Here is a 27,159-nt window from a genome sequence, read left to right as displayed (position 1 = left end):
AATGTGTAGGTAGTATTAGGAGCATTTTTTGCAGACCAGTTTGCCTTTAGTGTAGATTAGTTGTCTATTTAAAGAAGTTTCTTAGCATCTTATGTAATCCACAAGAAGCTGGTGAAAGGGGAATAGTATTTGTTATCAGCTTACATAATAGTACTGAGGAAACAGTCTTAATTAAACATTTTGTTTAAATAATGTTATGGAAATTTCTTAGGCATCATTTTTTCTGTGTTTCAAATTCAAGCCTACAGAGGTTGAAAGCAAAGACAGGTAGCTCAGGAGCAACACAGAATTATCTGAGCAACCAGGGACTGGACTAGGAAAGCTAAGGTCCTGATAGAATTAAATCTGGCCAGGACATCAGGGCCAACTGTAAGTACAAGGCTTCTGTAAGTATGCTAGTGATAAAAGGAAAACTAGGGATAATCTGTTTTCTCTGATCAGAAATGGGAGAGTTAATTATGTGGGATATGGAAAAGACTGAGATTCTCAGTGGCTTTTTTGCCTCATTCTTAACCAGGAAGTGCTCTCTAGCCATGCTGCGCAAACTGCTGAATGCAAAGGCAGGGTGTAAGAGAATGAAGAGCTACCCACTGTAGAAGATTTTGTGGTGATCTAAGGTGCACAAATCCCCCAGAACCTGGTGTGATGCATCTGCAGGTCCTGATTGAACTGGCAGGTGAAGCTGCTAACCCCACTATCCATCGTATTTGAGAAGTAGTAACAGCTTGTTGAAGTTCCTGCTGACTGAAAAGGGGAAAAATAACTCTTGTTTTTAGAAAAGCAGAAAAGGAAGATTTGGGTAGCCACAGACTAGTCAGGATGATGAAGCAGTTAACTGTGTAACTGTGGTACATGGAAAACAAAGGGGTAATTAATGACAGCCAACATGGCTTCACAAGTGACAAATGGGGACTGACAAATCTGGTGGACTTTTACAATGGTAGTACAGCATTGGGTGATATGGGTAAAGCAACTGATATCTTTTACCTGGACTTGTACAAAGTATTCTGACACTGTCTCACATGGAATCCTTGTTTCCAAATTAGGGAGACGTGGATTTGATGAATTGACCACTTGGTGGATAAGGAATTGGCTGGTTGGTCACACTCACAGAGTTGCAGTCAGTGGCTCAGTGTCCAGCTGGAGACCAGTGGCATTCCTCAGGGGTTGGTGCCAGGACCTGTATTATTTAACACCTTTGTCAGTGACATGGACAGTGGGATTGAGCACACACTCAGCAAGTTTACCAACAGCACCAAGGTGTGTGGTATGGTTGACGTGCTGGAGGGAAGGGGTGCTGTCCAGAGGGACCTGAACAGGCTGAAGAGATGGGACTGTGTGAGCAACTTGCGGTTCAAGAGGGCCAGGAACAAGGAGCTACAACCCCAAGCACAGATATAGGCTGGGTGGAGAAAGTGTTGAAAGTAGCCCTGAGGACAAGGATTTGGGATTGTTGGTGGATGAGAAGCTCAACTTGAAGAGGCAATTTTTGCCTGCAGCCCGAAAAGCAAACTGTATCCTGAGCCACGTAAAAAGAAACGTGACCAGGCAGGGCAGGGGAGGTAATTCTCCCTCTTTGCTTCACTGTTGTGAGACTCTGCTTGCAGTACTGCATTCAGCTCTGGGACCCCAAGCATAAGAGGGACATGAACCCGTTGGAATGAGTCCAGAGGAGATCATGAGGGTGACCAGATTGCTGAAACACCTCTCCTATGAAGACAGGCTAAGAGAGCCAGGCTTCTTCCACCTGGAGATGAGGCATCTGGGGAGAGTTTGTGTAAGCCTTCCAGTACCTAAAAGAGGAAAGATGGGGAGAGACTGTCAGGGTTATACCAGAACATGGGGTAGGACTTTAATCTGAAGGAGGTTGGATTTAGAGTAGATATTAGGAAGAAATTCTTTGCTGTGAATGTACTGAGGCACTGGAACAAGCTGCCCAGAGAAGCTGTGTTCAAGGCCAGGTTGGATGGGATTTTGTGCAGCCTGATCTAGTGGGAGGTTCCCATGCTCATGGCAGAGTTTCCAGCCACAGAGTTGGAACTGGATGATCTGTAAGATCCATTTCAATCCAAACCGTTCTGTGATTCAGGGATGAAAAGGGTATAAAGTTCAGAAACTTGAAGAGGAGAGAAAAGTCAGTTAAAAACTGAGTATTTTGTAGATTCATTTTTTTCTAGAAAGCTCTTTGGCAAGAGCAAGAACATACATTTGATTTATGTGCTTGTAACATTTGGAATGTGTGATATGATGAAAATTTAAATATGTAGCATCTTCAAACACAAGACTTTGTCATGTGCTTGTCAGGATTTTAGGTTGTAATGCTGACAAGAAATGCTGAAGCTAAGTTTTGTTTTGCCCGGAGAAATATGGAGAAAGATAGTAAAAACTGCTGAGAAGCTAGATGAAAAATTGTGTCACAAAAAAAAAAAAAAAAAAAAAAAGTCTGTGTTTTTTATTCTCTGTTAGAAAGTCAGTAGGGGAGACAGCAAGGTCTTCTTCAGTTTTGCTCTACAAAATGGAGAGTCTATTTTCTAATGTGATTCCAGTTTCTCAGAAAATGTTGTTCTTTGAATTGAAACTAAACATTAATAAATACAGTAATAAATGCCTTGGTCTTAGTGACTTCATTCTGTTCATTCCAGTGTGCTTTCTGGAATCTAAGTATCTAACTCATCGCTCTAATCCATAACTTAATTGGGATTTTTGAGGATTTTTTCTGTTGTCTTCCAGAGCTCATTTATCCTGACAGGTTAAATGCATCCTGTGGTGTGAATTGTGCCTTTTTATCAAGGATTTTATAACTGTCACCATTTATTTTCATTGGTTTCTCTCTTATGTGAACAATATTCATGGGCTTTTCCTGTTCAGTGCTGAACAGTTACAAACTGTATTCCGTCACTGATGGTATTACTACTTCCCAAGCAGTGAAGTGTAGCTCACGTGCAAAGAGTCAGGTTGACAGCTATGCAGTTTGCATCACTTAGACTTAATGCAGCATTAAAGCATTGAACTAACAAACACTGAGCTTTGGATGTCAAGAGTTTTAGAATTCTAGTTCTCTTCTATTATGCTCACCTTGAAATTTGAGAGCTTCTTTCATCATTTAAGTGACTCTTGATAAGCCTTGAAACTCTGTATTGAGATTTTAGGTTTAGGAGTGGAATTCCTTGACAGCTGTGTATCTCACCTACACCAAGCTGACCTAACAGATCTGAAATTTTTGAATAGTTGCTGCCATCAACTAGAAAACAGCTGGCTTGCTAATTAAGTTTGTTCTAACAGTACAGCAGAACTTCAGTAACAGCCCACGAACCTTTTGTTGAGAGTGAGATACAACCAATGGAAGAAAAATGTAGTACTTATTTTAACTTTTTCCTGTATGTAAAGTACTGTTTCCTTCAGAAGACTGTCTATGATGAAAGTTGGAACTGACGGCCACCTTTTTGTCTGAGAAGTGCTCTCTGTAGTGCATCACAGAAAATGGACAGGAAATAGTTGCATGAGAGGCATCCAGCTTTAACTGTAACTCTTCAAGGTACCAACAGTTCTCATTTCATTGGCTTAGCAGTCCCCTAGTATTCTCAGATGAGCTTTGTGATACTCATTTACAGCAAGTGTTACAGGTTAGCTGTGAACATACTTTTGTTTCTTAAAATGATCAGTCAGCTCATTCCATTTCACATAAGGATTAAAAGATGAGTTTTAGGTTCACAGTCAATGACAATGATTTTTCAAAACGTATGAATACTAGTTTTTGTGAACAGAAGAATAACAGATTTTAGGTTTAGAGACTGAAATTTAAAGGCTGTAGAGCAGCAATATGAAATGTCAGCTCTGAGGATTACAGAATAAAAATTTGAAGGGAGTGATATATATTTAGGATGCTTTTTCAAACTAAACTTGATTTGCAACTTGTATGACACCGAGACACTTCATATAAAAAGCTTTATAAACTTTTGTGTTATTTAGGACATATTAGAAGCTGTTCAAGTTTCATAGAATACTTCAGGACACTCTTTGATTAAAAAATCCCTTTCCTTCCATACTTGCTACTTTTTTTAATCAGGGAAGGTTTCTTTGTGCATCCAGATCTGCTTAGTTTTAGGTGAGGTTTGATGCACCTTTCCCTTGAGTTTTGCAGTCTAGAAGTGTGGTGGGGAGAAATTTGACCTTTAAAATCCTTAGATAGAAGATTCCAAATGTCTTTTTTTAAATTGTTTTGTTATTATAAAAAATGCTTCTGTTGAATTTGATTGAGAACTTGTATGTGTACAAGCATGTGTATAAATAAATAAAAAGAAGAGAAGAGGTGGAAGTTCATTGAAGAGCTGTATTTCATTGCATTCTAGTAGTCATAGCAGTTATTTAATATTGAAAACTAGTTTGGTTGCTGGCTTTATGAATTGTATGGAGTACTTAATGTGTCCGTATGGACTTTATAAAATGTTATTAGCAGCTTCTAGAATTAAAATTAATTAGGATTTATAGCCTACAAGGAAATATACTAATTTGTGTTCGGAGTGAAAATGACTTTTCATGGACAGTAAAGGTCGAAGTTTATAATTTTTCTTGATCTTTATGAGGAGCATAATGAAACATAAATATAACTAACGTGTATTAAAAAAAAAACACAAAAAACAATGAGTCAATATACTGAATAGCTCTTATTATGGCATAGGAAATTATTGAGGGTAAAATTCCAATTACTTAGCTAAAAGAGCTTTTCAAGATAGTCTTCCTTTGCCAGGGTGTCAGATTTAACAAGCTGAACTAAATCCAGTGCATTAATCAGCTCTTTCAATTTATTACTTGCCTAAGAAGATTAGGGCAATTAATATGTGCTTAATTAGAGTCCCTTGCAGATATGGTAAAATACATGCAGTCTATAATTGCTGACTTCTTACTCAATTTTAATTTTTGGTTGTCTTAATTACCTATACTTTTTGAAAATTTAATTATTCGTTGAAACCAGCCAAGTTGAAATTTATGATGTCTGACAAAATAATAAAAAAAAAAAAATAACCACAGCAGAGCAGAGTAGTATTTGCTGAAATAAAAGCAGCAGGAATGTGGTATCACAACAGGTTTGCCATCATAGTTGTATGGCATACTTCTTTGTCTCCTTTGTGAGAAAGGAAGAATGGCTGGGGGAGGACAGGGCGAAGGCCATGTATTAATTAACAAAAAAGCAAATTGCATCTTTAAAGGGATATGTGGTAGTAGAAGGGATGTTACTATATCATAAGTGGCCACAGGACAATATTTTGAATGAAAATGTATATAAAAAAATTCTGACAACTTTTCATGTTTACTGTATTTAAGAATTTATGCTGTTGATTGGAGTATTCTCATGTGAAAATGAGAAAGAGATAGCTCTTTATAGAGATTTTAATTTTCTGTACATGAATTGGTAATTTTATCATTCTTGGTCATTATTGTGTGGGGGTTTTTCTGTTTGTTTAACATCAAAATGGAGAGATGACTGAGGTAATGGGAAGCTTGGTTCTGTTGCATGTTATGAATTGTACCATACTTCTGATTCGGAGAAATTGATTTCTCTCACAGTTATCACGTGTCTTAAATATTCCTTGAGCAGAAGGTTACAAAAATGTTGTTTTCAGAACTTAATTTACATTGCATCGCTTAGATGTCTTCATCTTTTCCATACTTCAATTCCTGACCTGGAAGATACTCTATAACCTGTTCTCTTTCCTGGTCTTTCCTTCCTTGGTTATCTTTCCAAGCATACTTGCTTTACCTGCTCTGTTTTATTTTGCCTATTGGAAGTTAAGTGCTTCTAGAAAATTACATCCTTGATTCTTGGTGCATCTCTTTGGGCCGTGAGACTCCAGTCTGTTCAGTGCTGTAACAACATGCTTGTTAATAATAGATGGTCACAGCAGGAGGATGTCTGCAGGCTGCTTCATTCAGTGTTGTTAAGCAAAGTGGCCAAACACCCCACTCCTCTGTGTCTAAGTTTCCTTAAGGAATGGCTTTTTACCTATTTTGTTAATCTTAAATTTCAGAAGTGGTTTCTTTTTATTTTTGGAAAAGCATCTTGCATCAAAAAAAAACCCACCACAGTTCCACAAATAAACAGTGCCGTATTAGGGATTATAAGCAAAATCAATATGTCCTCTATAAATATAAGATTGTATTTGTTCTAAGTGGCTGAATACTACTTTTGTCTGCTAAACAACTTCCTGGTATATGGAGATTATATATAGGAGGGATTGGAGGAATCAGGGAGCAGATGAGTTCAATGTCATAGGCAACCTACCTCACTAAGGCATGTGTGTATATGTGTGTGTGTGTGTGTGTGTGTGTGTGTGTGTGTGTGTATATGTCAAGGTTTTTGCTCTTTTATTTTGTAAGAGTCATGGCAAACTATAAAGAATTCAGTAATTGTTTTTAAAATGTTTTTTAAAATATTTTTGTATTCTTGTAATATATTTAGTGTTACGAAAGCATTGGGAGCTATGAACTCAACACAGATTTGGACACAGATGCAAATGATAACAAATAAAACACAAAAGGCATTAGGTAATAAAATGACGTGGCATCCAAAAACTTGGACTTCAGCTGTGATATAATGGACTTTCTGAGAGAATGTTAATTATTTTTGTGGGATTAACAAAATGTGGTGTAAAAGCTCAATAGCTGAATGTCATTTGTAAGAACAGTCCAAGACTTGATGGCCAATGATTCAGATACAAGTAGTCATTTAAATATCGAAGTATTACTATGGACTTACATTTTTCATGATTTAATGGAAGTTGGCAGTTAAAAACCTGTTTTCAACCATTATTCTGAGTGGTGCAGTTTGGGGGGAGGTGTGTCACATTGTTATTTTCTTTTGGTGTGTGTGCAGAGTTGGTTGCAGAAGAATCTGAATGTGTGACCAAATGGAAGGATCTGTACTCTGTGCACTATAACATGCAATGGACTTGTTTACTTTCAACATCATTCCTTTCATCTTGAGACTTTTCTGTAGTCAAAGTGGATTAGTCATCATCCTGGGCTACATCAGAAGAGGGCTGGTCAGCAGGGACAGGAAGGTGATTATTCCCCTCTACTCTGCTCTTGTGAGGTCCCATCTGGAGTACTGTGTCCAGGTATGGAGCCCCCAGTACAAGAAAGACAGGGAGCTGTTGGAGAGGGTCCAGAGGAGAGCCACAAAGATGATCAGAGGGCTGGAGCATCTCCCTACAAAGACAGGCTGAGGGAGCTGGGCTTGTTCAGCCTGGAGAAAAGAAGGCTGTGGGGTGACCTCATTGCAGCCTTTCAGTAGCTAAAGGGAGCCTACAAACAGGAGGGGAATCAACCCTTTGAAAGGGTAGATAACTGCAGGACAAGGGGAAATGGTTTTAAGTTGAGGGAAGGGAGATTTAGGTTGGATGTCAGGGGGAAGTTCTTTACAGAGAGAGTGGTGAGGTGCTGGAACAGGCTGCCCAGAGACGTTATGGATGCCCTGTCCCTGGAGGTGTTAAAGGTCAGACTGGATGGAGCCCCGGGCAGCCTGGACTGGTATTAAATGGGGAGATTGGTGGCCCTGCATGTGGCAGGGAGGTTGGAGCTTCATGATCCTTGAGGTCCCTTCCAACCTGGGCTATTCTGTGATTCTGTGATCATTTATTTTACTCAACCTGTTTGCTTACTGTGCTCTTCACAATCAGTACTGTGTCTTCTCTAGCCATTGAAGTGGTTGTTAACCCTGAAAGTAGGCTTTTTGTGCGTTTGTATTTTCATTCACGTGTTACTTTTCTGTAACTTCTATTAGATATTCCTATCTCAGTTTGGTTTTACTTTCTGCTGTCCAAACTACTTCTACCATATGACCTTCCACTTGATGTCTGGCATATGCATCGTGGCTGTTGGTTGTGTGGCTTTTCATCTTTGGTCTCTGTCTCAGCAATGGTTCAGTATTTATTTTTTGTGAAGAATGGGCAACAATCATAATTGCTTTCAGTGCTTTTTACTCAGAAGTGAAGAAATGAGTTGGGAATTTGGAAAATGATCTAGTAGTTTTTCATTATAGGCAAGAAATATCGTGAAGAATATTGCAGAATAAAGAGGAGAACTTGGAAACTGCAAAAAATGTGTAAAGTATAAAATATTTATAAGGATTTAAATATATTTGTGTTCAATGTCTCAGCCAATTTCTTCCTTACTTAGAAGCTTTCTGGAGCATAAAGTTAACTGTTTGACAACGTAGTGTGAGCTTAAGGTGTTCTTTAACTCCTATTTTTTTCTGCAGACCTTTTGTTTAAACAAATAATGGTCTCTTGAAGCACTGTGATTTTGAATATTAAAAAATGAAGTTATTTGCAGTTTTGCAAGAGTCCTGATGTGCTAAACAATATAATCTGAATTTATATTTGAAAATCGTGTACTATATGGCAATAAAAAAAATTACTATTGTGCTGAATTAAGTGCATCAAAACTTGTTTGATGTGACAATGCCAAAAGGAAAATGTTTTTGTAGTGGGATGCAGTACTGAGGTGGGAGGGAAAAGATTTTATGTGGATTGGCAGAAGAGACAGGAATAGTGGCAACTCAGGGTGCCTTTAACACTCAATAAACCTTGTAGTCAGCTGATGTCGAAGTATTTTAGAAATAGTGACCTTCAGTGGTTACTATGGAGTTTACAAGAAAAAGTGCTGAGGTAGGTTCTTCAATGATATGCTGACTTTTCCTGACAGCTCACTAAAATAAAGAGCAAAGGAAGCTTAAGGTGCTTTGAAATGAAAATAGTAAATGTTATTGTCAAGTATTTAATACTGCAGGTGTGGGTTGACAGTACTGTAGTCTAGAGCCATTTATCTGTGAAAAGGGAGGAGGTAGATTCTTATCTCTGTGAGGTTTCTCATCTTTCCTTGCCAGTATCAAATGTCTGCTGTTGGATTAAAGTATGCAGATGATGCTTGTCCTTAGCTTTTGACCTTCATGCGAAGTGTCTGTACAAAAAAAAAAAAAAAAAAAAAAAAAAAGAAATATGCTGTCCTTTAAGATAGCATTGAAGCTGCTGGTAATGCGGGTTTGCTTTATAAAACAAACATAACAATAACCTCACAATCAATTGCAAACAGGTAGTTGGAGAAAAAAAAAGATGTCTAAATTAGTTGTTGCTTTCAAAGTTACCTCCTTCAAATTTCTGCTGAATAGGTAGATATTAACTATCTTGGCAAATAACATTAAAAAAAACAAAGCAAAATAAGCCCATGCAGACTAAATCTATTTTTTCCCCCTCTACAGGTTGGTGTTGTAGTTTAACTCTTGTTGTTTACACAGGTTATGTTCAAGGAAACTTAAGTTTGCAACCTTTTTTTTTTCCACTTTGTCAAAAAAAATTCAGGGAAATAAACAGATGAAGCTTAGTACTCAAAAATTGAGCTGCTTTTGAAGGCTTATAAGGATTTTCCATATAACAATGTACTATTATTGTGTATTATTATGTGACAAACTTAATGACACTAGAGTACATGATAATACAACAAGTGGCATTTGGCTTCCTTCATTTTCCTAAAATCTTACGGACAGAGCCTAAATTCAGTACTACCAATATTCCTACCTGATTGCTACAGCATTATTATTGGTAAGGATTACCTTTCTAATTCCAGCATTTGATATCTTGCACTGGAAAGGACCTAAGAGCAGTGTTACCCTTAAGATTTTAATGCCAATGCAATTTGCTGAAGCCATGTAATGAACATGATTTGTCATATAAGGCCATTAAATAATTACTGTTCATTAGCAGGCAAGATGTTAAAACTAGCTACTGTGAAATTTGAAATGGAGTTTGTGTCTGTTATGAAGACTCTTGTCTAGCAAATGCTATTCTGAAGCCTTTTGAGTTTAGTTGAGTAACAGGCCTTGATTTTTTTCCTTTTTTTTTTTTTTTTTTTTGTGATGGAGAACATGTCCATATGGCAGAAAACAAGCTGTGGAAGATCAAAAGTTGATCTCCATTTAGCATATAAATAGCAAGAGTTAAACAAAATTGGATGAATAGATGGGTTAAGCATATGGCATATGTTCAATGCTGTTATCCCATTCTTGTAAGTTTGTTCTCTTCTTGTGATCAGAGGACAATAGAATAAGTCAAGGGAACAGTCTAAGCATTAGGTAGTTATTCTGTTTGCTAGATGTTTAAGATTATATTGTGGTCACTGACTTCAGCGTAGCTAATGAATTGTACTGTGATTTTACTCAGATTTGCAACTTGTGTTTAATACTTACAGTGTAGGTTTGATTTTTGTTTTTCTTTCTTTTTCTTTTTTTTTTAACAGTCTTGAGACCATCAATCACAATATTTACATAATTTTTCTCTGATTTTCTAAGATCAGATTTAAGTTGAGCTGGAAGTGGCTCTGGGAAATGCAGTCTTCATTCCTAATGTTGGTGAAGTATCTCTTGTTTTTAGTACAAAATCCACTTGAGGACATTTGGTTTCCTTTTTCTTTTCCAACCTTTTCCCAACTTATTATCTCGTGGTCAAGTACTACTACCCAAGTAGTGCGAGTAGAGACTGGAAGCCTAGCATCTTGCAGGTCTGGAAAGCTCTCTAGGAAAGTCTGTCTGTCCCTGCCTGGTTTACATTGTGTGCCAGCCTTGGAGTAAATAAAGGTGACGTATAGCTAGCACTTGGCTGATACCATCAGGGTGCTGTCACACGCACAACTGCACTCAGACATTGGGCAGTCCGGCTGCTTGATTTCTGGATTTAGAGGCTTGTAGTGCTGCAGCTCTGAGTGTCACTTCAGACTTCCCAGTCCTACAGGCTCTTTTGTTTTCCCTGTGGAATGATTTCTGATCGTTAACCCACTGCTATGCTGATATGTTGCTTTTGGATAGGCAAGCATCCTGCTTTCTACATACTTGAGAATTCTGACTTATTTTAAAGAAAATGACTGGTAATCCTTCTTGACAACTGCTTTACAATGTTGTCTGGCCTTTACTATCTGTTTTAGGGCTAGAGGAAACTGAATAAGTGGTGTACTGGAAGGGGTAGTGTGGTGCTAGCACCTTCCTGGGACTGTGTGAAAGTGTACACTGAAATAATACTCCTTTTTGAGTTGCTTTCAAAAGCCTTCCCTGTTGCCTGGAATGAGTCAGGAGAGCAGCCATATGCTTGTGAGACCAGCATATCATGGGATACACAAAAAGCATACAAGAAAGAGCAACATTCTTGGAGATAAGAAAGAATCCTGCCCTGGCACTGGAGCAGAACAGCCCAAAAAACCCGCCAGATCAGATAACTGTCTTGAAACAGATTGCTTTTTCTCTAATACCATGCTCTTTCTTTAGGCTTGTCATTCATGCTCAAAGTTTTCATCAAAACTGTGTCAATCACTGTGTTTCACTTCTAGAATTAAGGATTAGTGTTTTTTTTTTTTCCTCTCACAGAATATAGCAATTCTTTGCAATTTACTACTCCTTTATGTAGCAGCAGTTTCTATCTTTGAATATAGGGAGAATGAACTCTGAAAGAAATTGGTCACCTGGAAATAAAATATATCAATGGCCTTAAGGACATAATACAGTTGCATTTGCCCAATAAATTTGAAAAGGATTCATGTCAATCCATTAAATTCCGTCTTGTGCTTTTTTTTTTTTTTCTCCATATAAGATATCACATTATATTTATTATAGAAATAAAATCTTGGAGTTGTTTTCACTTTCAATTCACTTTCAATTCATGTTAGATATCTATGAGTAGGCAATTTAGTATGGCATTCAGTTGAACTTTCTAAAGGTCTTCATGGAACAGCTGAAGCTGGCAAGACCTCTAGGTCCATCTGGTTCAAATCCTCCTTAAGCAGAGACACCCAGAGCAGGGTGCCTAGGCTCATGTCCAGGCAGTTTTTGGAAAAGGGTGAGATTCTGTATCCTCTCTAGGCAACCTATGCCAGTGCTCAGGCACCATCGCAGAGAAAAAAAAAAATGCTTCCTGATGTTCCAACATACACTTCTGTATTTCTGTTTGTGCCCATTGCCTCTTCTTCTTTCACTGGGCACTGCTAAAGAAAGCCGAGCTTCATCTTCACTGCTTAAAATCACCCCGAGCCTCTTCTTCTTTAGATTGAACAGCCCCAGTTTTGGGCCTACCTGGACAGAGCACTCCAGGTGTGGCCTCACCAGAGCTGAGTAAAGGGGAAGAATTACCTCCCACGACCTGACAAGACTTTGCCTAACGCAGCCCAGGATACCATTAGCTTTCTTTTTGTCAAGGGAATGCTGCTGGCTCATGTTCAAATTGGTGTCCACCAGCACATTTTGTACCAAGCTGCTTTCCAGCTGGGTGGCCACAGCATGTACTTATGCCAGGGATTGATCCTTTGCAGGTGCAGGACTATGCACTTCTCCTTGTTGAACACCATCAAGTTCTTGTCTGCCCATTTCTCCAGCCTGTCAAGGTCCCTTTGGATGGCAGCACAACCCTTTGGTGAGTCAGATGCTGTCCACCCAGTTTTGTGTCATCTGCAAACTTTCTGAGGGTTCACTCTGTCACCCAGACCATTAGTGAAGGCGTTGAACAGAACTGGACCTGTAATGAACTGCTGGGGTATGCGGCCTGCAGTCAGACTTTGTGCTGATCATTGCGCTTTGGGCCAAGTAAGACTTATCTTTGGTATATCAGTGCTGACTGCTCCTGATCACATTCTCCTCTATGTTCCTGGAAATCGATTAGGATTGACTAGCTGCTCCACCACTTTCCCAGGGATTGACCAGCTTGTAACTGTGTGGGTCCTCCTTCTTGCCTCTGTTGAAGATAAGTGTGACAGTTGCTTTTCCTCTAGTTCCCAGGCACCTGTCCCAGCTGCAGTGATGGTTCAAAGATTTTCAAGAGCCTTGAATTCTCATCAAATTGATTAAATACAACCAAAAGCACTGTCATTTATAAGTATGTCTGGGCTTTAAGTATGGAATTAAATGACACAAGTCTTTTTGATAGTATCTGAGATGTTACTAAATCTCTGGCAAACCCTCTTTAATTTGAAAATCTCCTGTGTCTAGGTTATATGCTCAGTAGATCATTCTAATGAAATTCCATTATAGTATTTCTGTTACCAGTTTAGCTAATATTTCTTTAAAGCATAATGTATGCCATTAAGGAAACGCATGTGATGGTTTCTGTGCATTTTCGCAGGGTCTGCTGTACTTCGAGCAGGGTTGTGGTTGCATCTGTTTCTCCTGATTCTGGGGTGCATATGTGCATATGTTTATATTAAAGAAATATATATGTATATATATACACACAGTTATAGAAAGGATAGAGTAGGTTCTCTATACACACGCACACGCATATATAAAAATACATAAAATACATATATAAAAATATATAAAAACAAATATTTGTGTCCTGTATTTTCTCGGTTTGGAGAAAGACTCTTACATTAGTCTTCCTCAACCTTTATACTTCTGAAGGAAGAAACACAACTGTTTACATTACATTTACGTCAGATATGACTATACTGGGAGGGCTGTAGGACACATTCTGTTATCATTTATGATGCTGTATGTGTACTTAGATCACATGCTGATGGTACAACCATAATGCTATGTGCTACTTACCCTTTCTGTCCAAGCATGTATACTTTACACACATCAAATATACCTTTGGAGTTGTGGCCATTAGTGTTCTTGTTAAGTTCTGTCTTAAAATATTAAGTCCTGATTTTAAAAATATCTTATGTTAAAAACATCTGCAGCATTTGGACTGTGTTTATAGACTTATTCTTAATTTCAAAGAAAATGAGAAATGTTTCTTTTATCCTCTTCTCACAGATACAGCACATGTCACTTGGATTCTGTGTCCACCATACTTACACAGCCAGCTTTGAGTGAGCATAATGGAAGGACAGGCAGCAATCTAGGATGACAGGAATTCAAGAAGACAGTTAAAATTAAAGGTTTGGGTTTCTGACAGGCATCTTCTAAATCTTGCTGAAGTAATGTAAGATGCTATCGCCAACTCTTACTCTCACTTTACTGCAGCCAGAGACTATCGTTTCCCTAGCAGCAGAAGACTAGGTATTACATAGTGACTCAGTAATAGTTTCCTACACTTTCTGTGGTGATGAAGTACCGTTCAAGAGGAATGGCAGAAAAATAAGCAGGAGTTTGCTTCTGCTGCTGTGGCAGTGCTGGGAAGCTGGATTGGATGGCTATGAATAAGGGCGTCAGAAACCACTGAAACACAATTGATGAGAGGGCTTGTAATAGTGTCTTCGGTACTCTCTTCTTTTAAGGTTTCATTTTTTTCTCATTACAGGCAACAAAATCACAGCCAATATGTCAAGTTTTTTTTTAATGCTTTTGTTATTTTAATATTTTTCAATTTTACATGTGGTTGCATTGGTTTTTGTCTTGTTACATATATAACATATATATGCATTTATATGTGCATAAAAATGTTGTTGAGCTTTTGGTTTTACAGTAGAGAGGGTTTTTTATACCAGTTTTATTTACAGATGGATGTTTTTCTAAGGGAAATCAAGGTTTCTTTTGTTTTCATAGCTGCTGTGTATATTGCTTTAATGAATGTGTAACCAACTGGTGCAAAACTTCACTCATTTTACTGGTACATTTGATTATAGAATGCTTTGTGGGAGATTTTGTTGGTTTTTGTTATAACTGAATTACTGAAAGTGTGGTATTGCATTAGTGCAAAACAAAACTGTGTGTGTTGTTTTATTACTGTTATTTTTGAGATTGTCTTGCAATCTGCCATTCTTACGTCACATATTCTTATGTCATTTGTAGTGTGTGAACTTCAGGCTCTTTTCATTACACAGTCACTCATTTAGCTCAACAGATTCTGCTTTGTTAAGAGTAAAATCTTGTGTTAGGGACTTTTTTAAATGTAGAAGGGATAATTTGTGTTATCATTTGTAATTTAGTGATAGATGCTATTAGTCCTTCATGTAAAAATAACAGAAAATTATTTGAGTCCTTTGTGTGTGTATACATATTTACCTGCATAGACTTGTTTTGGGAGTAACTTAGAGTACTTGTATCAAATAAGAGCAGCAGGCTGGAGAGCTGGGTGGGAAAGAACATGAGGGGGTTCACCAAGGGTACGTGCAGAGTCCTATACCTGGGCGGGAGTAACTGCACGCATCAGTAGAGCTTACGGGCTGACATGCTAGAAGGGAGTTCTGCAAAGAAGGACCTGGGGGTCCTGTTGGACAACAGGTTGGCCATGAGCCAACAGTGTGCCCTTGTGGCCAAGAAGGCCGATGGAATCCTGGAGTACTTTAAAAAGAGCAGCCAGATGGTTGAGGGAGGTGATCCTTCCCCTCTGCTCTGCCCTGGTGAGGCCACATCTGGAGACTGTGTCCAGGTTTGGGCTTCTCAGTTCAAGGACAGGAGCTTCTAGAGAGAGTCCAGCAGAGGCTACAAAGATGGTGTGGGGCCTGGAGTATCTCCTGTATGAGGAAAGGCTGAAAGAGCTGGGTCTGTTGAGCTGGAGAAGACTGAGGGGAGGATCTTACCAATGCTTATAAATATCTATTTATAAGGATGGGAGTCAGGTGGATGGGGCCAGGCTTTTTTCACTGGTGCCCAGTGAAAAAAGTGACAGTGAGCACAGGCTGGAACACAGGAAGTTCCATACAAACATGAGGAAAAACTTTACTGTGAGGGTGACAGAGCACTGGAACAGGCTGCCCAGAGGGATCATGGAATCTTCTTAAGAGATACTCAAAACTCACCTGGATGCTTTTTTGTGCAACCTAGTGATAGGGAATCTGCTTTAGCAGGGGAGTTGGACTTGATGATCTCCAGAGGTTCCTTCCTACCTCTATGATTCTGTGATTCTCTGTAACTCACTAGATAGGAGATACATATATACGTATATATATATATATATATATATTTTTTTTTTTTTTTGATTGCAGGAATTTGTAAAAACTAATGTCTGAGTGAATTTCTTAGTGTCTTGACAAGGTGTCACTTCTACACAAGCTAGTTTATTACTACCTCAAGACATCAGCTTGCATAGCTTTGCTGTTAAACTTTATCACCTGTTACTTTATCTCGTGAATTATGGAAGGATCAAGTTGAAGTCTTTGTGAGTTTTCAGCACATGTTTCTGTGAATTGATTTAAGCATTTTATTTCCTTGGTAGAAAACCAGAATGTAAGCATGTATTTAAAAATTGCACATGTGCTAAAGTGCAAGGCTTGGTTGTTTCCTTATTATAATTAGGTTTAGGCAATGATTTGTTATTCCATCTTTTTTTTCCTTGAATTCTAATGCTCACTAATGTTCTGAGTGACCACAAGAACTCATGTTTTCTTCTCCTGCCTAATCAATGTGCACAGAAGGAAAAGGGAAAGAAGGCTAACTCGTAGCCCCACAGGTTGTGAATTCAGAGTATCACTAAGGTTGCTATGATCATGTACTCCAGCTGTCAACCCATTCCCACTATTCCCACTAAGCCACATTCCTCAGTGCCACATCTATATGGCTCTTGAACACTTCCAGGGATGGTGACTCTCCTGCTTCCCTGTGTAGCCTGTTCCAATGCATTACCACTCACTGAGAAGAAATTTTTCCTAGTATCCAGCCAGCTCCTAATGTGCTTGCTTCAGTGTTCTTTCTTGGACATGTGTTAGGATGGAGCAGATGTTTAACGTATGGTAGTTAAGAAAGTAAAATAGGAAACAAGAAAAACAATTCCAAATGTACTTGTTAATTATTTGGTCTTTGCTAAACAAAACAGTGAATCTGTGATTCATTGTTTTAAGATTAATTGCATGTTCATGCTATAATAATTTTGTTTCTGCATGTGGATTTAAATCAGTGGTGTAATTAAAACAAGGATGAGTTTGGACAGTGGATTCATATTCTTTATTAAAATTAATTTTCATTAATCATAAGAAATTAATATATGTTCATTTTTCTATTTGAAAAGTGCAAATCCTTTAGATTTTTAAGATAATCTGGGATTCTACTTTGCTGTTGTTGCTCAGCAACTTTTGAAAAGAAGACATTTGCGAAGGTTACAGTTCCATGGAGAAATAATTTTTGTTATGTAATGATGAAAGTGGGAAAAAAAGTATCTCAAAACAATTGAGGCTTTTTATTTAAAAGCAACAAACCTTGATGTGACTAAAGTAACATTAGGGTGCTGAGAATCTACTGCTGCTTTTTGTTTCTGGTTGTCCAGCTAACATAAACTGTATTCATGTAGTTTAAGAACCATGATTTGTTTATGATTATATAAGAATTAAAGCAGCTTTAAAATTTGGAGTGTGTGTAATAAGGAAATAGATTTCTGTAATTCCAAGCCCCAGTAAAGTTTTAGTCGTAGCTTTTGGTTTCTCATTTGTATGATGCCTTGTAAGGAGTGAAAACAAGCATGACCGAGTTCTGTTCAGTTGAGAGTGCTAAAACGTGAATGGAACAGGAACTCATGAGTACAAAAGTGGCCTAAACACTAATTTTCAACTAGATTCAAATGACAGAAAGTGGTTGAATATGCCATTTGCTGACTCAAGTACTGTTGGATTTTTTTTTGTTTCCTTTTTAGAAGTTCTTTTTAACATTTTTGCTATGTATTGACTGTGTAATTGTATTTCTGTAGCATGTGGAGTATAGTATTTCAGTTGCTAGGACATAAGTGATAGCTGGAGAACTAATGTAAAAATAAATCTTTACACACCTTAATCCCTTTTTCCTTAAGGACCACTACACCTGGAGAGACTAAGCTTCTGGCTTCTGAAGTCTATGACATCCTTCAGTCTTCCAACATGTCAGATATGGACAATGTGAATGAAATGAATTATCGTCGACGGAAAGCCCAGTTTTTCCTTGGCAGCACAAATAAACGTGCTAAGACAGTGGTTTTACATATCGATGGCCTTGATGATTCGGTAAGGAGACCCTCAGCACTTGTGTAAATAAGGCATACTGTACTGAGATGTGTTCTGCACGCACAAGTGATGTGTTTCAGCTAGTTGTGTGTGTGATATCATCAGCAATTTTCTTTTGAATTATGTTTCATACCACAGGATTGATATAAAATCTTGCGTAAATTGAGCATACTCGTAATGTCTAAAGACATTTTTAAGGAAGGTTTCCTTTTTTAACTACTATAAAAACCATTTTGTTCCTGCTTTTCCTTTCTTTTCTTTTTCAAGAAAGAATAGAATAAACAAGGTACCTTCAGCAGTTTCATTCAATATCTTGTGCTTGTAGCAAACTTAAAAAAAGAAAAGCTTACTTACGTGTAAGAGATCTAAATAGCTATTTTTTTATTTACCTTAATTTGGAAACACTGGTGTTTCCTTTCAGTTGGTTTTGCTACATCTTTTCATTGACTGTGAGATCTTTTCTACTGTAGTGACCAGAATGGCATTTGAGTTAATGAGGTCTCACTGAGTCTTTATATAATGTCAGAATTACTTCTACGGATTTATCTACCATACCCCTGTAGATAACACCCCAGGGCCATGTTTGCCTTTTTACGGCTGCCAAACAGCATGTAGACTGTTTAAGCATGTTATCCACAAGTGCCCTCCGGACTCTGTATCTTTGGTTTTGTACCCATTTTAAATGATCAGACCTGATCCTTTGCTTTGTTGCTTTATATTTTGCCAAGTAAGCGTGTCCACAAGCCTAGTTTATCAACAACATGCCCGTCGTACTGCTTTCGAAAGACCATAGTTAATTGCTTTAGAAATAACATGCTGTTCTAGCTCACTTTATGCAAAGTAAATATTTTTTGCAGTTTTGTCTGTCCACTGCTTGCTCTGCTTAGAAAGGCAGTTGTTTTTTGTACTCTGAAGTGTTTGTTTCCTGTTTTTTTTTTTTTTTTTTTTTTTCATTGGGTGGTTTTTGTTTTTACACTTGTAATTGGTTTATTTATTCATAGGTCTCTCCAAGAAAGGAATTTCATTCACTTCGACTGTGAGTTTAGATGTAGTCTGATTCTATCTTAAAAGCATCTTTTATGTGTACTTTGACAAATGGAAGATATAGGCAGTTATGTGGAGTTTCATGTTTCAGGTGTTGAGACAAAGGTATTCTCTTTTCCTCTTAAAAAGTGCAAGAAATTTAGATATTCAGATCCAGAGAGCAAAACTGCAGGATTCTGTTGTTGCCTGGAGCACACCAGCATGCTTTCTTAGCTCATTGTTGAAGAAAAGAACAATCTGACTGTGTGCTAGCTGGAGATATGCAGTGTAAATAGCTCAGTATTTCATCAGTTGATTAAAGAAATGCTAGTGAAACTCCAGATTCCCATCCAACAGTTAAACATCCCTATAGTGCTGTTACAAATGTTGGACTAAGTTGGGGACTTGGAAAATGATGAAAGATGTGAACAATAAAAGCAGCTTAGTTTCATTCAACAGTTCATACCCACCTTAACCAGCAAAGACAGCTGAGACACAGGAGTGTCAGGCAGCATAGTAAATAAATGCACGGCAGTAAATACTGTGTTCTCAATTTACCTCTGGGTTTTTTCAGTCATTTGGATTAGAGACAAAAAGCTGCTGTTAGGAAAGATGACAACTCCTAACGTTTCTGTGTATTTCAAAACCTCAAATAGTAAGTATTGATTACTTCAGCAGGAGAGGGGAAAGGTCACTTGTTATTTAGTGTGCGGCAGGATGTTTTTGTTCTAAGGTCTAATTACCAAATTAGATTAGAAGCTTGAAAATTAAAAAAAAAAAAAAAAAAAAGAATAATGAAGCAGTAGTTCAGAAATTATGTTTTGATGGGTTTTGTGCCTCATTGCTATAGTTAGACATACTTTGCAAAAGACATTTGTGCAGCAAAGCTGGAAGACACCAAACTACCAGCTTGTTGAGGTTCTGAATGGATGTTGGTGTTATCCTTAAGAAGTGTCTTCAAGAAGATGAATTACCTGATCACTGAAAACCTTGTTGTGAATTAAACTGAGGTGCCTACGGCAACTTAGCTTGGGATCTCAGTCAAGTTCTATTACAGCATTGCCATACAACTGTTATTTATTTAGGCCAAGAAGCTACAAATGAGTTGCTTCTTGTGTCTAAAAGTAGTTTAGACATTCACTTGTGGAAGGCGGCCTGTGATCTTTGCATCAGATACTTAATTTTTATTGTCCAAAATGTTGTTTCAGTACATAAACTTACACAAATGAACTGTGTTTCATTGTGTAGGTTAAACTACTGACAACAAACTGATTCAGTCAGTTCTTGGAGAGATTAAAATAAGTTTGTTGACTTTTTGTGCATGAAACTGTACCAGATACTGACCAGTAGGTATTTGGAAACTAACATTAATAAGCTTTGAAATAACTTAGCGTTTAAAATATCACCAAAACTTGGACTAAAAGTTAAATACATCATTATTTTGAATCTTGTAATACTGTCAGTTCATTTCTGATATAGTGCATCTTTCCACTTTTTCCCTTGTGTGCTAGCAGTCTCTCCAAATATATTTTGCTCCCTTTTATTACAGCTGTCTTGTCATGCAAATACTGAAAGGAAAGAAAAATAGAACATTCAAAGATAATATAGAACAGATGCAACTAGTACAGATCGATGTAATGCTACAGCACAGTAGGTGATGTCACTTGCTTTAAACATAACATTCTAAGGGTTATCAACCAAATATTTTCCCTTTTGAAATAATGCTGTGTAGTGATGTCCATGAGCTGCCACAGTCGAAGCAACTGCAAGATAGAACAGCTGCTCTGATGCTTTCAGTCAGTATGGATGCAAGGTGTCTGATAAATAGCAACTTACACACTAACTACTCATCAATGAGCACTTCAGTCAATCAGAACTTAACCAGAGGGGACTGTTTAGCTGATCATACGGAGAAAAACATTCTTTGCTTTTCAGCATTTTTCTCTAATTATTTACAGTTGATTCCATCCTTCTTTGATTTCTAAAGTGTAAGCAGTTTCTTTTTTCTTTTCTTTTCTTTTCTTTTCTTTTCTTTTCTTTTCTTTTCTTTTCTTTTCCTTTTCTTTTCTTTCGTTTCTTTTCTTTTTTGTGACAAAAGAATCTAATATTTGTGTGCATAAATATGTCTTAGTTTTTCTATTTTACATAATTGCTGTTGAATAACTACCTGCCTTTAGATGTACAGGAATTCCCTAGTGATTGATAGCTTTTACATAGTGTACTGTGTAAATACTTCATATGTGGGGCTCTTTTTTTTTCCTAGTCTCGAAGAAATCTTTGTGAAGAAGCTTTGCTGAAAATTAAAGGTGTTATTAGTTTTACATTTCAAATGGCTGTTCAGAGATGTGTGGTCCGAATTCGCTCAGACTTAAAAGCAGAGGTAAGTGCTCAGTAATTCTCCAGATCCTCACATTATTGTATTTTTGTTAAGTTCTTGATTATTTTTCTTTGTACTTGTTCTAGGCTTTGGCAACAGCAATAGCATCAACCAAAGTTATGAAGGCACAGCAAGTTGTAAAAAGTGAAAGTGGTGAGGAGGTAGGATATGTCTCTTTCTAAATAGAAATTTCTTGACTCTTGAAATTTCTTGACTTTGCTTCACTCTTTCTAATATAAGCACCACTGTATCCATAACACTTGATGCCATGCAAAATCTTGTAACTGGGACTAATACCCACACATAAGGAGAACAAAGAGTATTATATGTCAGGACATGTATACATAGAACACTTTTGTAGAACTTATCATTGAACTATTTAGAAAAAGGACAAAAATCCTGTAACTTTTTCTCTCCTTAATTATGTTTTCTTGATATGAAAAGAATCAGATTGAAACTTTTTTTTGTAGCATCAATTCCTGACATGCTTTAATTTCATAACTATAGTAGAAGAGTTATGTCTGTTGGAGTTGTATCTTTCTTCCATGTGAAGCCAGAGCTTTTTGTGTATATCTTCCAAGCATGGTAGATTCTAGATGTGTCAATTTCTGTACTCACTGTGTGGGCAGGGAGTCTTACAGCATCTATGCCTATAATCCTGAATATATAACTTCCATTTTTTTCTTTCAAGTTGCAACATTTGACATGATTTTAATCTCTTATGTTTCATCAGATGCTAGTTCCGTTCCAAGATACTCCAGTGGAAGTAGAACAGAATACAGATCTACCTGAGTATTTACCAGAAGATGAAAGCCCTAGTAAGGAACAGGATAAAGCAGTGTCTCGTGTTGGGTCACATCCAGAAGGTGCAGCAAGCTGGCTCAGCACAGCAGCAAACTTTCTATCCAGATCTTTCTACTGGTGAACTTGTATTTGGTGTTAAAAGACTGTGTGAGCCAACAGGGGGGCCAGTTTTCCATTGGTGTGGTGAACTGCCAAGTGCAATTTGCAATAAATTATCACAAAAATTTTAGATTACGCAAAATTAATGCTGCATTTTACATTTTATTGGACATTTGACCTGATAGGACAGGGGTCAATGGACAGAGGCCTCCAATCAAATTGTTCCTTTATTTGTTTTTCATGTAGATTTTATTGCTTCACTTTTTTAAAAAAATGGGTCCACTATTATATACCAGACATTTATGTGTATAGAGCTTTAAGTTTGACTTCACGTAAAACACATAATAGGGAGAATCCATTTAACTTTAAGACTCAGGGCCTCTGTGAATGAAAAATCATAACTAAATGTGTATTAAGTAAAATGCCCTTTTTATTTCTGCATCCCTTAGGACTAATTTGATTCACTTTTCTGTATTCTGACTATAGAGAAAAAAATATATAGTCTGCCTCTCTTTTTACCTTCATTTTTGCCAACCCTTTTCACACAATGAGCATGATGCTCCCTTTTTGCTATTAAGCTAGCATCACTACATACTTGAAACTTATAACCATTTTATGTGTATTGCTTTTTTTTTCAGTCTGAATTTAACCATTGGAGTGCTTGAGATTAAGAAATAAGGGATTGAGTAAACACAAGAATGTGTACATACATTGTACAGTAAATAAATTAGAACATATTTGTAATGATGGTTGTGACTGGCTCATGTATATAAATAATAAATACCACTGACTGCTCTTCAGGCTAGTTGGGAAGTCTGTAGCAAAAAAGCTGTGGTCTAAGGTAGTGACAGCCTATTGCAGCTCTGTTTGAAGAGGGATGGAGGCTGTATTTGGCTGAGAAATCGTGTTTGCTGTTAGGAAATACTTAATGGTAACTGAAACTTAATGAACTTGAAGAATAAAGCAGAACTGAATGCCTCTTTTGCCACAGTGCCACTCATAAATTTAGACTTTAGTAACCCTTTTTATTTTTTTTTACGTAACAGACATGACTTGTAAGTTCTCTCCTCTTGTCTTCACGAGGTTCCCATAGAAGTACATCAGCTTGGACAGGCTTAAAAACATGTACAAACGATTGGCTTTACCTTGTTACTTACAAACAGTATAGATTTAAAGATGTCTTAGTAATTTATGTGACCAGAAATAATAATAAAAGCAAAACTTTTGTAGGTAGAGACTAATATAGATTTGAGCTGTTAGTATGCACTGTGTGCCTGAGAGGATTCAATACACAGTGCATGAAAATTGCAGTGCCACTGCTTTCTGCACTAGAGAAGTACAGCTCAGAACTTTAAATAATAATATAAACCTCATTATCCAATGCTTTTTTTTTTTTTTTTTTTTTTTTTTTTTTTTTTTGTGGTAATGTATTTGCTATGTTGTTAACTATTTTTACCACTTTGGAGACTTGGAGAAAAAGTTTAACACATCAAAGTTATTCCCCTGTGCCTGTGCACAAAGAATAAAGGAAATTCACAGGCTGCCATAATACTACAGAAATGCAGAGGGATGATAATGTAAAATAATAACACAGGTCAGAATTCACCCACCCAAGTTGTCATTCTAGGACAAAAAAAAAAAAGAAAAAAGAAAAAGAAGCTTGTTGGCAGACTAGGTGTCTCATGTTTTTTAATATAACTAGTTTATTTTTGATTCAGGTTTACACGCACAGATTGAAAATACAGGCTTTTCAGGGCATGTATTGCTTTAAATATGTAATACTACTCATATTGCTGTCTAGAATGTTACAGTACCAAATGTGTTTAAAAAGTCCTCTGTTCTATAGCCATGAATGCAGAGTTTGTTTTTCTGCATTAACATCTGTTTGCATTTGCATCGCTGCACATCTATTTAATAAAAGACTACACCCTTTGGATATTAATGGTTCAATACCAGTAGGTATTAAGTTTGTTTGTGCATTCGGTCTGTAGGTGTGCTTTTATGACAGTATTGCAGCTCTTGTAGAACAGTTAAGGCATCTGTAAAAGTTTTTGAAATATATTGTAAAATAATAAAGGATAATATAACTAAAAATATGACTGCTGTTGGCTTTTTAAAAGGTTGTGACATTCGAGTTTTTTGTGGTACTAAAAGTACGTTGTCATCTTATTTAACATTGCAATATAAGTTAACAGTCTTAGTGAGACCTTTGCTGCATGTCACAGTGAGGGGTTTTTTTGTATCGTTAGAGCGTACTTTCATTTCAAACAAAGCTTTTGAAAAGAATAGGTAAGTAGAAGCCACTTAAGCATATCGTCTCTAATTCATTCTTAAGCTTCTTTTTTTGAGAACATCAGTTTTCTTTGACTGATGGTGTCTAGTGTGTATTTTGTTAGGAAAAATAAGTAACCTTCACTGTGGTAGTTGGTTTTGAAAAGCTTTTTGTAAACAAAAAACACGCAGTTGATGATTTTATACTTATCATTTTTCAGAGGTCACATGAAAGGCAAAAAAGCTCTTTGACTTAAGGAGATGAAAATTAAATAAATATAAAGTAGAGGCTTGCAGAAAGAATTGAAACTGGGAGACAGCTCTGGTCTCACATTGCTGTAGCTATTTCTTGCTTTCCAAGGAATTCACTGCCTTGCATGATGGTTTAAAATCCTGAATTGTCCTAAGGTAATAGCAATGCAAAGCATAATAGAATAATCACTACCATGTTTCTACATAATAAGAGCAAATGCTGATGGGATAGGTAGAGGCAAAACTGAGATTCATAGCTGTGCCTCAGTGAACAGCTGTCAGAGCACTGTAAGCATTCTGAAGTATTATGAAATACAACGTAGTCTTGCTTTCCTGCTCCACAAACACCTATGGCTTATTCTGTACAGAAATAGCTGATGTTGCTGAGCTTTGCCAAAGGCCGTTTAAGCTGGTGGCAAGTGTACTGTGTGGGGCTAATTCAGAAGAAAGCACTGAATACCTACGCAGATGCAAAGTGGCAGGTGTGAAGTACTCCTATAACTGCATGCAATGTAAAATAAAATGTGGGTGCTCCTTTTTGCCTGTGAACAGCTCCAGCTGTCAGCTAGTGAAGTTTAAAAACATAGGTAATAAAAATTAGCAGCAGCATTCTGTACTATATTTCTCTTCCAGAAGGCTGTCCTGTTTCTTCTTCTTCTCCATCTATTTTGATTTCCTAAAATCTGAGCAAATTTGGTGGTGAAAATTAAGGATTATGAAAATAAATAAAGATAGGGATGTAAGTATCTTCTCAATCATCTCATGTTCCGTTTGTAATTCTTAGGAAAAGTTAAAAGGCTGTTATTTGGCAGAAGGGGTCAGTGGTGGGGTCACTGGAGACTTCTTCAGTCAGGTACAGCAGCTAATTAGCCTCAGGGGTGAGACTTGCTGTTAAAATTCCTGCTCTAAAGCTTTAGTGTACAGCTGTCCTATTTCTTGTTTACATGGAGCGGGCAGCGCACCACCTGTTTTGTTGCTTTTCATACAGGATTGAAAAAAAATCTGATTTAAATTGTCAGTAATTTGCATGTATATTGGTTAAAACACAGTAAGGTAGACCTGTGTAAGTTGATGCATACAGAATTTAAGTATTAAAATTTCTTCATTTATGTGAATGTTACACTGGATTTGTTAGTGACTGGAAGAGTTAGAGCTGTGGAATAAATTCAGATCCATTGAAACACTTTAGAGTCGTTCAGAGACACAGAAGTATCTCAGGTAATGCACGCTTTTACCGTGGTTTTGTGCCATTTGTTGTGGTAGAGGTTGTTTCTGTTGAGTTAGCACGTAAAAGCTGCTTTCCACGTCTTTCCCAGTGGCTGGGCCTCGGCCTGTGGGATGGCTGGGCACAGCCTATTGCTCACAGCACTACTTCATGTTTGAGGCCTACTGAGTGCCCACTGCTCAATGCAGGGAACTGCCCAAGCTTGTGCTGACCTGACCCGAGGGACTAACAAAAGCAGAACTAGAGCCACATTCACCAGAAAAGAAGCACTTGCATGCTAGAAGCATATGGCAAAATATATGAGTGGTGTGGAAAGAGTCTTCTAAGTACTACATATGAAAAAAAATTAACACCATAAAGCCACCATGCTGCAGGAGTGTTGCTTTTACTTCTGCTCAGAGCACTAAGCGTGAATCACAGAACCATAGTATCATAGAATGGCTTGCATTGGAAGGGACCCCAAGCATCAGCAAGTTCCAACCCCCCTGCCACAGGCAGGGCCAGTAAATGATGAGGACAGGGGGTGTGCAGCTCAGCTGTTTCAGATTATCGCCTTGCTCTTTATAGCCTTTTCCACCTGAGGTGGCTCAGGCTGTGGGTGTGCTGGCATGTAGCTACAGGGAGCTGCAACAACAGCTTCTCTTGGGCCCAGCTGTCTGCTCCTTCACAAAAAGAGAAGGCAAGTGAGCAAACAAGTGCATGGTAGGCAGGGAGCAGCTGGCACGCTGCTCCTGTCAAACGTCCTGCAGACACACGAGAGTCCGTAACATGAGCTCTCTGCAAGGTGTTTTTATGCTGTCCTCATTTTGCAAAGTGCAGCTCCTTTTATCTAAAACTAGTTGGGAATCCTGGCAAGTGCAATACCTTGTGGGCTGACTGACTTGTAGTGATGTTACAAAACCAAGCTGAGCTGCCTTCCGTGTTAAGAGAAACCTTTGCTTGGTTTGTCCTGGAATAGAAAAGTTAATTGTGATGTAAAGAACTTTCCATGTTGAATTATACATAGGATTGCACCGTGAGCCAGGCATGATTGAAAGTTAATTTTCTTCTCAAAGTAGCTCTTAGCAATTTACTGACATTCTGCGTAAGGAATAACTGTTTGTAATAAATACCTTTTCTAGTTGTTTTTCCCCAAAGAAGAAAATTCTGCTACTTCTGCACATGTTGTGGTATGTTTCCAAAGCTTTGCACAACACTGTTTTTTCAGCAGCACTGTGTGCAAAGC

General features: G+C 37.6%; 1 protein-coding gene across 1 annotated transcript in view; it reads left to right on the top strand.

Annotated features, from left to right (window-relative positions):
• Positions 1-24,280, top strand: part of ARMC1 (armadillo repeat containing 1) — a 31,367-nt gene extending 7,087 nt beyond the window's left edge. Inside the window, exons 4-7 of the mRNA XM_010709006.4 lie at positions 17,694-17,883; positions 21,170-21,286; positions 21,370-21,444; positions 22,017-24,280. Of these exons, the coding sequence (XP_010707308.2) occupies positions 17,694-17,883; positions 21,170-21,286; positions 21,370-21,444; positions 22,017-22,208 (574 nt within the window). The 3' untranslated portion in view covers positions 22,209-24,280. The remainder of the gene's footprint in view (positions 1-17,693; positions 17,884-21,169; positions 21,287-21,369; positions 21,445-22,016) is intronic.
• Positions 24,281-27,159: the final 2,879 nt, after the last annotated feature.

Source organism: Meleagris gallopavo, chromosome 3, assembly GCF_905368555.1.
Source record: "Meleagris gallopavo chromosome 3, MGAL_WU_HG_1.1, whole genome shotgun sequence".
Classification (NCBI taxonomy): domain Eukaryota; kingdom Metazoa; phylum Chordata; class Aves; order Galliformes; family Phasianidae; genus Meleagris; species Meleagris gallopavo.
The sequence above is the reverse complement of the archived record's forward strand: the minus strand, read 5'-3'. Positions and strand labels throughout refer to the sequence as shown.